This window comes from Gymnoscopelus braueri, assembly GCF_963280865.1.
Source record: "Gymnoscopelus braueri genome assembly, chromosome: 1".
NCBI lineage: Eukaryota > Metazoa > Chordata > Actinopteri > Myctophiformes > Myctophidae > Gymnoscopelus > Gymnoscopelus braueri.
In genome coordinates this window covers 1,385,890-1,398,389 of record NC_137603.1, presented here as the reverse complement: position 1 = coordinate 1,398,389, position 12,500 = coordinate 1,385,890, and the positions used below count along the sequence as shown (strand labels likewise).

Genomic DNA, 12,500 nt, shown 5'->3' with positions numbered 1-12,500 from the left:
TTCATCGTAGAAACGTCAAGGATACAGACACATAAAAGTCTTGCGACTTATTTCCTTTTATCCTTGGTCTGAGACAAACAACACTGCAACAGAATACCTACAGGTAGACAGTACAGTAATAAATAAATCAATCAAAAGCTACACTACAGCATAAATACATATAATCGCATTGCTAACACATAAGTGACCCTACTATTCTGCAACGTTTTCTAATAGCCATGCTTTGACCCTTATCTTAAAGAGCTGGTGCCATGTTTTTGCACTTTTTCAGTTTTTCATGTGTCTATGAGGTTGATAGAACTTCATAAAGCCCCCCGGTGGTGTTTTTATGGTGTTTTATGTCTTCTCTGACTATTTGGAGTTTCTTCCTGGAGGCTGAAACCTTGAGGGTCAAACGTGCCAATAGAGAAACAGCGCTTTAGTGACATCACAAAGCCATACCCTCCCCCTCATTATCATAACACAACAGGTGTGGGCATGAGGAGGAGGAGGGACTAGGACAGGTGGGTGGTGCTAAGGTGGTGGAGGAGGTGCTAAGGTGAGAACCAGGTATACTTAATGAACTGGAGGCGTGTCCACATAAAAACATAATTTTAACAATTTCTGTACACTTTTTTTTTTGTTGAAAAAAATCCTTACATATTAATAATACCTTATGATTAGGTTTTAGGGTTGAAAAATATCATGGCACTCCATCTTTAAAAAGGAGATGGTTGCTGGTGCTCTTTATGGTCAGGGGTAGCGAGTTCCAGTTAACTGCTCCTCCAAATCTAAATGAGCGTTTTCCCATTTCAGTGGTGAACGTGGGGCATGGTTAGGTCTGCTATGCTGGCTCTGGTTGGGTGGAATGGGCTTCGCTACGCTTCTGAAAGAGCTTACAGAGGTACACAGGGGCGCTGTGTGTTTATGTAGATGTTATGCACCAGGTTCAGCTGTAGTTGAACTGACCTGGCTGCCAGAGGGAGCCAACCCAACTGCTGGAAATGATGTTTTCCAACATGGTCCCTTGCAGACAGCCCCAAGACAAGCCTGACCAGCCTATTTTGAGAAACCTGCAACTTCTCTTTTAGGGCTTTGGTTAGGCCACTGTACCATGAGCCAACAGCATAGTCGAAACAACATAAAACCTGTCAGTTTGCTAATAAGCGAAGACTAGCTGAGTCCAGAAACTGCGCTTTCCTGGCTAAGAATTTGGTTCTGCCATTCACCTTACTGATGGTCTTAAAGGGATATTTCACTTTCAAAAAAACTTTTGGTCATTTTATCATCTACTCAGGCCTTTGTGAGCCCCCCAGACAGTTTTTAAGTTGCTTGATTAATTATTTAGTTATTTGATATTCATTTTATCAGACACGCCCCCTTCCTATACAAACCCATTGTAACTTCAAACTCCATTTTAACCATGTTAGATTCATCAAAAACACCCGTCCTTGGTTCTGGTGACTCACCCTGCCCTCCTAATGCGTGAGGGGGCCGTGTTTTTCCGATTACTTTTTTCATTTATTTTATTACATTTTTTTATTGTATTTAATTTTTTTCATTTTCCAAAAAAAATATTAAAAATAAATGAAAAAAGTAATTGAAAAAACACGGCCCCCTCACGCATTAGGAGGGCAGAATGAGTCACCAGAATCAAAGACGGGTGGTTTTGATGAATCTAACATGGTTAAAATGAAGTTTGAAGTTACAATGGGTTTGTATAGGAAGGGGGCGTGTCTGATAAAATGAATATCAAATATCTAAATAATGAATCAAGAAACTTAAAAACTGTCTGGGGGGCTCACAAAGGCCTGAGTAGATGATAAAATGACCAAAAGTTTTTTTGAAAGTGAAATATCCCTTTAAGAGCCATGGTTTCACCATGTCAGCACTTGAAGACCTGAGGGGCCGGTTTGGAACATATCTCTCTAGGCAGTCATAGAGGTAGGAAGGTGCCAGACCATTAAGAGCTTTATAAACTAGTAAAATAAATTTAAAATCGATCCTAAAAACAACCGGGAGCCAGTGTAGTGAAGCTAGAACTGCAGTAATGTGTTCTCTCATCTTAGTTTTGGTTCAAATTCTGGCTGCCGCATTTTGAACAAGTTGTAATCTGTCAGTTGTTTTCTTTGGCAGGCCAGAGTAGAGTGCGTTGCAGTAATCAAGCCGAGAGAAAACAAAAGCGTGGATCAACGTTTTTGCATCGTCGACAACGACAGATAGGCTCTGATTCGCGCAATATTTCTAAGATCTTGGCAATCTAGGTAAAATGATTAATGTGTGTATCAAAATTCAATTCAGAATCGATAATAACCCCCAGGTTCTTTACTGTAGTGTTACTTTCTACAGTCAGGTTAACAAGTCTACTTATTGATTCTTTCTGCTCACTAGAACCAATTATGAGAACTTCTGTCTCATAGATGTGGTCAGTGTGAGTAGATCAGTAGATGCTGCATCCTAAAACTCTAATTCAGGGGTCTTCAACATTTTTCAGGCCAAGGACCCCTTAGCTGAGAGACTGAAGAAGCAGGGACCCCTTAGCTGAGAGAGAGGTGAAGCAGGGACCCCTTAGCTGAGAGAGAGGTGAAGCAGGGACCCCTTAGCTGAGAGACTGAAGAAGCAGGGACCCCTTAGCTGAGAGACAGAAGAAGCAGGGACCCCTTAGCTGAGAGACAGAAGAAGCAGGGACCCCTTAGCTGAGAGACAGAAGAAGCAGGGACCCCCACTACATATTGTATTGTATTTTCAGACATTTGACAACTTAAACCCTCAATACTTAGCAAACTTAACCTTATACATGGTCTGCTCTTTTTTGGGCGGTGTAGCCGCCCCTATAAGTGGGGTTGGGACACCTCATTAGTACACATTTGCTGTACTGTGATTGGCTCATTAGTACACCCCTAGCTCTACTGTGATTGGCTGACTCTATTGGCTGACTCTATTCAGCACTGTGATTGGCTAGCGAGACACATGATGACATTAATAACCTATAAATAGGACTATGCACTTCAAAAAAACATTTTTTTTTAAGAGTGAGCTTCCATCACTGTGATGACCACTGTGATGACCACTGTGATGACCACACCGCCCACTTCACACTGGGTGTGATTTTTTTCCCCCTCTACACCAAACCTCTTTGCTGAAAATAGCCGATCTATAAAACGCCTCGCAGCGCGAGGCGATTTAGAGCTTGTAGATCTGCTATTTTCTGCTATACTACAGGCTATTCTCTTTTACTTTAAACCATTTGAAACCTAGCATCCCTATTCTGGTGTTAAAAATTCACAAAAAGTAGTTGATCTACGTGTTAGATCTACTAGCATAATTTACGGTTTGTCAATATGTAAATCTTTCCCTCTAAGATACACAAATTCAAATAAAAACATAAAACGTAATATTGAAGAACAAATAAAACCTTCCTGATGATGATGTCACTAGTGGACTTTCTGTCCACAGCCCTCCTCTGAGACACAGACTGAGTAGAAAAAATATATATGAACATAGGTTGAAAATGGGTGAAGTCGTCCTTTAATGGTTTCATGACATGTTGGTTTACAGAACATTAAAAGTCTTCATCATGGTCCTTCAAACCAAGAATCCACTCCAGTGAGCCATGGCAGTTTTTTTTTCTCTCTGTGTTTTTCAGCTGCATTGAAAAAAAAGCCGACGACAATCCATCTCTTGCCGCGGGGCCGGGGCGTGACAATGTCACGGGTTTGGCGTCCGCTTCCAGCTCCGCCCCTTCAGATTGTCCCCCGCCTCCCAACTATAGTCGCCCGCCTCTCACTGAAAACAAATGAGCTTACTAGACGTGTCAATCGCTCCCCGCCCGAAAAGTCCTTTAGTGTGTCTGACCGTTTCCACGTCTCTCTCTCTCTCTCTCTCTCGTCTCGTCGTCTCTCTTCTCTCTCTCTCTCTCTCGTCGTCTCCTCCTCTTCGTCGTCGTTCTCTCTCTCTCTCTCTCTCTCCACTAGGGAGTTTCGCCAAGACCATCCGCCGCCCGTTCACGGTGCGCTACAACCCCTACACCCAGAGTGTGGACGTGCTGAAGGACACCAGCAGCATCACCCAACATGGTGGAAGATCTCCGGCACGAGCTGGACATCGTTGGAGACGCTCTGAACCGCCTCAACAAGCACCTGGGAGTCTGAGAGAGAGAGAGAGAGAGAGAGAGAGAGAGAGAGAGGGGGGAGAGAGGGGGGGGGGGGGGGTGAGGGGGGGGGGGAGAGGGGGAGGGGAGAGGAGGGGGAGAGGGGAGGAGGGAGAGGGAGAGGGAGAGGGGAGAGAGAGAGAGAGAGAGAGAGAAAGAGAGAGAAGGTTCCCCTCTCCCCACAATTCAAACTTTAAAAAAAGTAATCCATAAAAAAATGATCTATATACTAATACTTTTATAAGTAGTGAAAAGTAATGCACTACTTCTTAAAAGTATTTTAATACTTATTTAATACTAAATTATTATTATTATTAATATTGTATTAAAAAATCCCCAAAAAATTCAAGTAAAAAAAAAAATTCAAACGTTTTTTTCAAAAAAGAAAATTACATTCCTTTTCAGAAGTAGTGAAAGTAGTGACAACACGTCGCATCGCGACGCGTTGTGAGCTTTTAGATCTGCTATTGTCACTATTTTGGATCCCCGGGGAGACATAATCTTTCTCTTTTGTGTTTGGAGCTGAATGGTTTGTGATCCAGTGAAATGAATGGTTTGTGATCCAGTGAGATGAATGGTTTGTGATCCAGTGAGATGAATGGCTTGTGATCCAGTGAGATGAATGGTTTGTGATCCAGTGAGATGAATTGGTTTGTGATCCAGTGAGATGAAATGGTTTGTGATCCAGTGAGATGAATGGTTTGTATTCCAGTGAGCTGAATGGTTTGTGATCCAGTGAGCTGAATGGTTTTGTGATCCAGTGAGCTGAATGGTTTGTGATCCAGTGAGCTGAAGTGTTTGGGATCCAGTGAGCTGAATGGTTTGGGATCCAGTGAGCTGAATGGTTTGTGATCCAGTGAGCTGAATGGTTTGGGATCCAGTGAGCTGAATGGTTTGGGATCCAGTGAGCTGAATTAAGCAATATTACACGAGAGGGTGTGCTTTACCGTCATTATTGGTACGCCTGTGATGCGGTCAGGAACGAGGCGAAGCCGAGTTCCGCGCGCATCACAGAAGTGACAATAATGTAAGGTAAAGCACACCCTCGAGTGTAATATTGCGATTATACAACAGTTACCAACAAAACACATCCAAATGTATTCATATTGTGGAGCAATTCATAATAAAAATGTTTCGCTATTATCCGTTTCCCTGTAAAGAGAAGAGTTTTTCACTGAGACATTAAATAGTCCCTGTAGCAGCACTATGAGCCTGAGGCACCGTCTCATCAACACAGCCGATATATCAATGCTTGAGCAGTGGAATGAATTCCAGTAGGCTATATGCTCCGTCGTACGACCGTGTCACGTGGCCAAAATAACTGATCTACAAGCTGACAACGCGTCGCGACGTGTTGTGAACTTGTAGATCGGCTATTTTCGCCGTGCGATACCTTCGTACGATAAAGTATAACATACACTGGACTGTTAACGAAATGGGAGTAATTTTACTTTAACACAGGAGGATATTTATAACCTTCTAACCATTGATCAACCGTAAGTCCACCAAATAAGTCAAAATTAACAACATAGTCCATTTTGCATAGCTGTTTGTTCTCCGGTGGTGGCGGTGGGTCAGGCTACTGTCTGTTTGTTTTCCTACCGTGGGACAGCGTGACGTAACAGCACAGCTGTGCGATATATGGTCTAATCAGGTGCGGACTGCAGTGCGGAGTGATTTATTAATGTGAGGCCCGTGCTATGATGCTGGTTTGAAGCATGGCTAGAAAGCTATTTCAGCCAATCAGATTGCTTGGTCGGAACTACCTGTTGTATAATGGTTTGTGATCCAGTGAGCTGAATGGTTTGGGATCCAGTGAGCTGAATGGTTTGTGATCCAGTGAGATGAATGGTTTGTGATCCAGTGAGCTGAATGGTTTGTGATCCAGTGAGCTGAATGGTTTGTGATCCAGTGAGCTGAATGGTTTGTGATCCAGTGAGCTGAATGGTTTGTGATCCAGTGAGCTGAATGGTTTGTGATCCAGTGAGCTGAATGGTTTGGGATCCAGTGAGCTGAATGGTTTAGGATCCAGTGAGCTGAATGGTTTGTGATCCAGTGAGCTGAATGGTTTGGGATCCAGTGAGCTGAATGGTTTAGGATCCAGTGAGCTGAATGGTTTAGGATCCAGTGAGCTGAATGGTTTGGGATCCAGTGAGCTGAATGGTTTGGGATCCAGTGAGCTGAATGGTTTGGGATCCAGTGAGCTGAACAACGCTGAGACGTTCTGGATCAGAGCTAAATGTTAGACTGATCTGATGTGATGTTAGTAAGTTAAATGTAAAGAAGCATCCATACTGTAGAGTGAAGTATATTAATGAGTATAATGTGTTAATGTCTCTATTTATGTGTCTGTGGATCTCCACCTTTATACTAGTTCAGATACCTAGATACGTGTGTACTGCAGTAAACACACACACACACACACACACACACACACACACAACACACACACACACACACACACACACACACACACACACACACACACACACACACACACACACTTTCCTTATGGTAATCTGTTGCGATGTGATGTTTGAAGTAGTTGTGGTGTATTTGTTGTATGTATCATGACGTGTTTTTTGTGTGTTTAATAAAATGAAATAATACACACAATACCAACAGTGTGTGTGTGTGTGTGTGTGTGTGTGTGTGTGTGTGTGTGTGTGTCAATGACGTAATCTGTCGGCGGTCTCACTCTCTTTCCCAGTCAGACTAGCTCCAGAGGCTGACCTCTGACCCCGCCCCCCCCCCCCATCAGATTTGTACAATCATGGCGTCTGCAAACACACCAGAGTCCCAGCCTTCTATGGAGGAACACTAAACCACACATATTTATTTATTAGAAGCAGAATACACATCAGAGAAAGTATGTCTGGATTAACCTTCTGTGACCTTTGTGACCTCTGTGAGCTCTGTGACCTGAGGTGCAAATATGAAGCAGCGTTGCCAGGTTCTGCGAGAGAAACAAGCAAACCAGGCCTATGAAAACAAGCCCAAAATAAGCAGCTATAATAAGTTCAGAGTCACTCAAACTTTACTGTCTCTGTGTCTACTGTTGTTTAAACCAGTGCTTCTCAAACACTTTAAGATCAAGGCCCCCCAAATTAATATGTGTTTGTCCACGGACCCCCAGCTGAACATTGTTTGTGCCAGGGACCCCCATACAAGATTTGATTTAACTTGTTTTCCCCTCACATCTAAAGTTCGATATCCAATGTATTTAGGAACAAATCGATTAAACTGAAACAAGCCCAAACAAGCAACTACACTTTAGAAACAAGCAAAACCCAAACTGCAACAACCAATATTTACAAGCAACTTACAAGCAAAGTCCAAAGTCGCTTATATTAAGCAGACATGGCAACACCTGTATGAAGTAAATGGCTCTGATCATGTGACCAGTTACACCACCTGTATCTCTGCTCAACTCAACCTATAATGTAATGTAAATGTTCTAAACAGATAAAAACACATCAACAACTCTTTAATACATTTACAAACTCTACACAATGTGTTTGTCAACAACAGTGTTTATTTATAATGTAAGCTGTGTCTGACTCACTGAGTGCTCTCATTCTGCGGTCTGTGTCGCCCTCCTGTGGACAAAGTCAGTACTGCAAGGGAGATTCGTCATTAAATTGTGGCTCAATTCAAAGAAAACTGTTCAGCTGGTAGGCTATGTAGTAGGCTATGTAGTAGGCTATGTAGTAGGCTATGTAGTAGGCTATGTAGTAGGCTAAGTAGGCTATGTAGTAGGCTATGTAGTAGGCTATGTAGTAGGCTATGTAGTAGGCTAAGTAGGCTATGTAGTAGGCTATGTAGTAGGCTATGTAGTAGGCTAAGTAGGCTATGTAGTAGGCTATGTAGTAGGCTAAGTAGGCTATGTAGTAGGCTATGTAGTAGGCTATGTAGTAGGCTATGTAATAGGCTATGTAGTAGGCTAAGTAGGCTATGTAGTAGGCTATGTAGTAGGCTAAGTAGTAGGCTAAGTAGGCTATGTAGTAGGCTATGTAATAGGCTATGTAGTAGGCTAAGTAGGCTATGTAGTAGGCTATGTAGTAGGCTATGTAGTAGGCTATGTAGTAGGCTAAGTAGGCTATGTAGTAGGCTATGTAGTAGGCTATGTAGTAGGCTAAGTAGGCTATGTAGTAGGCTATGTAATAGGCTATGTAGTAGGCTATGTAGTAGGCTAAGTAGGCTATGTAGTAGGCTATGTAATAGGCTATGTAGTAGGCTATGTAGTAGGCTAAGTAGGCTATGTAGTAGGCTATGTAGTAGGCTATGTAGTAGGCTATGTAGTAGGCTATGTAGTAGGCTAAGTAGGCTATGTAGTAGGCTATGTAGTAGACTATGTAGTAGGCTATGTAATAGGCTATGTAGTAGGCTAGGCTATGTAGTAGGCTAAGTAGGCTATGTAGTAGGCTATGTAGTAGGGACCCCCCAAAACAATCGTATTTGAACTGGGGACCCCCATTTTGATTGACTCCGCTCCACAGATAAATATTGTGAAAATAGCAGATCTACAAGCTCACAACGCCTCGCGATGCGAGGCGTTGTGAGCTTGTAGATCTGCTATCTTCAAAATGTGTGTTTCTTTCTTATATTATTTGACAATTTGGCCAATGTTTTATACTAGTTTATTGATTACTTTGGTTGTTGCTTTTTTTTAGGTTAAAAATGTTAAAGATTAAAAAGGTCTTAAAAGTCCTTAAATTGTCACTTCACTATCATCTGGGGACCCCCCCAAAATCATGTGGGGACCCCCCCAAAATCATGTGGGGACCCCCCCAAAATCATGTGGGGACCCCGCTGGGGGTCCCGACCCACAGGTTGAGAACCACTGGCCTCTAGTAGCTACTACGATGTTCAATTTACAGAATCATGTAATTCCACCAAACGATCGGTAGAGGTCAGCAACGTGCTTCATTCATCAGCTTCCACCTCCCGCCTAGACTGACGACCGTTAGCAGCAGCGGAAGAAGAAGAAGAAGAAGAATCTGTAGTTCTTTAGCAGGAAGTTGTAGTTTTTTCGGTAGAGAGGATTAGCTAACTGACGTCCAACGCCCCAGACACACGCATGCACACACACACACACACACATACGCATGCACGCGGCACACACACACACACACACACACACACACACACACACACACACACACACACAGACAGAGCTACAGTTAGCTTGTAGCTACAGTTAGCACAACAACACTACAGTGTGTTGTTGTGTTTAATAACACATTAAATACCTTTTATTATACTCTATTACGGATTACATTACAGATTACATAGATTACATTATTCATAAACATGCCAGCTGTTTCTAAAGGAGACGGAATGAGAGGCCTGGCTGTGTTTATCTCTGATATCAGGAACTGTAAGTTACTCTATTACTTTACTTTATTACTTTATTACTCTATACTTTATACTGTACTATACAGGCTGTGTTTATCTCTGATATCAGGAACTGTAAGTTACTCTATTACTTTACTTAATTACTTTATTACTCTATACTTTATACTATACTATCCTGGCTGTGTTTATCTCTGATATCAGGAACTGTAAGTTACTCTATTACTTTACTTTATTACTTTATTACTCTATACTTTATACTATCCTGGCTGTGTTTATCTCTGATATCAGGAACTGTGAGTTAAACCTTATTACTTTATACTTTATATTTTATACTTTATACTTAATACTCTATACTCTATACTTTTCATCTCTGCCATCAGGAACTGTGAGTTACTTTACATCAACAAATTTTACATTTTTACCTAAAGTACCAAAAGTAAAAGTACTCGTTATGCAGAATGTCTCATTTCACAACAACTCATCATATACTGTATGTCACTTCTTTTTTGGGGGAAATAGCAGATCTACAAGCTCACAACACGTAGCATTGCAACGTGTTGTGAGCTTGTAGATCTGCTGTTTCATACATGGGGTGAAGACAGTACACGTGTAGCTTTAGTGGAAAAAAAAGGTTGCTAAACATTTGAGTCAAACAAGGGCGTGACACACACACACACACACACACACACACACACACACACACACACACACACACACACACACACACACACACAGACAGACAGACAGACAGACAGACAGACAGACAGACAGACAGACAGACAGACAGACAGACAGAGACACACACACACACACACACACACACACACACACACACACACACACACACACACACACACACACGTCTCAGAAGAAGAGTCAGGAAATAACAAGCAGAAGTTTTATTTCTTTCATTATTGTTTGTTTGATTGATTTATTTATTAGAGAAGTAAAAGCTTTAAAGGATGTTCTATTTCCTAAAGGTGTTGTTGATCAAATGTTCTCTAACTTATTCATGTTAAGGACCCCCACATATGAGCATGTTCCTGACCACGGACCCCCTTCTGAAAACATGTTGATCTTCACAAGATCTGTTCAAAATGTTCACCAAATATTCCACCTTTTTATTCCAAGATTTTCTTTTTGAAAATAGCAGATCTACAAGCTCACAATGGCATTGCACCACGCCCCGCTGTGAGCTTGTACATCTGCTATGTTCAAACGGCCCGATGTAGGCCTACATATGAGTGAAAGTGGTTTAAAGTGATTTTGATGCCATATTAACTAATTGTTGTTTGCTGGGGACCCCCTGGAACCCCCTCAAGGACCCCTTGGGGTCCCCGAACCCCACTTAGAGAACCACTGCAGTGTTGGTGACCACTTTCACATCAGTGGTTCTCAAGCTGCGGTCCGGGGTCGGGTTGCTAACCACCGGAAATTCAAAGATCTGTCATTTCAGATTTGAACCATTATTTTATACTTTAGCTATTCAAAAATAGCAGATCTACAAGCTCATAGCGCATCACTTCGTGCCACGCTATGAGCTTGTAGATCTGCTGTTTTCTTTTTTAGCAAATCTTTGAATATATATATTTTTAAAGCAAACATTTGTAACTCAAATCTTTGCTTCTGGAGGATCCCTGGAACAACATATTTTGAGATGGGGGTCCACGGCCAAATACATATCATGACAGAGAGATGAAGCAGGGACCCCTTAGCTGAGAGAGAGATGAAGCAGGGACCCCTTAGCTGAGAGACAGATGAAGCAGGGACCCCTTAGCTGAGAGACAGATGAAGCAGGGACCCCTTAGCTGAGAGAGAGATGAAGCAGGGACCCCTTAGCTGAGAGAGAGATGAAGCAGGGACCCCTTAGCTGAGAGAGAGATGAAGCAGGGACCCCTTAGCTGAGAGAGAGATGAAGCAGGGACCCCTTAGCTGAGAGAGAGATGAAGCAGGGACCCCTTAGCTGAGAGACAGATGAAGCAGGGACCCCTTAGCTGAGAGACAGATGAAGCAGGGACCCCTTAGCTGAGAGAGAGATGAAGCAGGGACCCCTTAGCTGAGAGACAGATGAAGCAGGGACCCCTTAGCTGAGAGAGAGATGAAGCAGGGACCCCTTAGCTGAGAGACAGATGAAGCAGGGACCCCTTAGCTGAGAGACAGATGAAGCAGGGACCCCTTAGCTGAGAGAGAGATGAAGCAGGGACCCCTTAGCTGAGAGAGAGATGAAGCAGGGACCCCTTAGCTGAGAGAGAGATGAAGCAGGGACCCCTCTATATTGTATAAAATTGTGTTTTAGACTAAACATTTTTTGTTTACTTGGTCTGCTCTTTTTTCCCTCTACACCTATAGCCTCTTTGCCAAAAATAGCCGATCTACAGTACAAGCTCACAACGCCTCGCAGCGTGAGACGTTGTGAGCTTGTAGATCTGCTATTTTTGTCTAAAGTTCTCCTCAGAAAAGGGATGCTAGGGTTCAAGTGGTTCCTATCATAACAAAGATTCTGCAGCTATTCAACACCTAATCTATTACCATGTATTCATTTAGCAAACGCTCTTTATCCAGAGTGACTTACAGTAAACAAGGTCAACACATACATAGAATATTTATTAAGATACTATGTAAGAATATATACAATAATAATATAACAATATAATATAATATAACTTACAGTGAACAAGGTCAACACATACAGAGACAGTGTAGTGTCTCAGTAAACTATAGGATCATAGAATACAGAGAGACAGTGTAGTGTCTCAGTAAACTATAGGATCATAGAATACAGAGAGACAGTGTAGTGTCTCAGTAAACTATAGGATCATAGAATACAGAGACACAGTGTAGTGTCTCAGTAAACTATAGGATCATAGAATACAGAGACAGTGTAGTGTCTCAGTAAACTATAGGATCATAGAATACAGAGACAGTGTAGTGTCTCAGTAAACTATAGGATCATAGAATACAGAGACAGTGTAGTGTCTCAGTAAACTATAGGATCATAGAATACAGAGAGACA

At 42.2% G+C, this 12,500-nt stretch overlaps 2 protein-coding genes across 2 annotated transcripts in view; both read left to right on the top strand.

The window, feature by feature from the left end:
- Positions 1–4,130, top strand: part of LOC308084874 (tryptophan 5-hydroxylase 1-like) — a gene marked incomplete at its 3' end in the record, with an annotated part of 42,777 nt that extends 38,647 nt beyond the window's left edge. The window contains 2 exon segments of the mRNA XM_080427834.1: positions 3,958–4,048; positions 4,050–4,130. Of these exon segments, the coding sequence (XP_080283960.1) occupies positions 3,958–4,048; positions 4,050–4,130 (172 nt within the window).
- Positions 4,131–9,263: 5,133 nt separating this feature from the next.
- Positions 9,264–12,500, top strand: part of LOC308083044 (AP-2 complex subunit alpha-2-like) — a 91,477-nt gene continuing 88,240 nt past the window's right edge. The window contains exon 1 of the mRNA XM_080425155.1: positions 9,264–9,509. Coding sequence (XP_080281281.1) covers positions 9,443–9,509 — 67 coding nt within the window. The 5' untranslated portion in view covers positions 9,264–9,442. The remainder of the gene's footprint in view (positions 9,510–12,500) is intronic.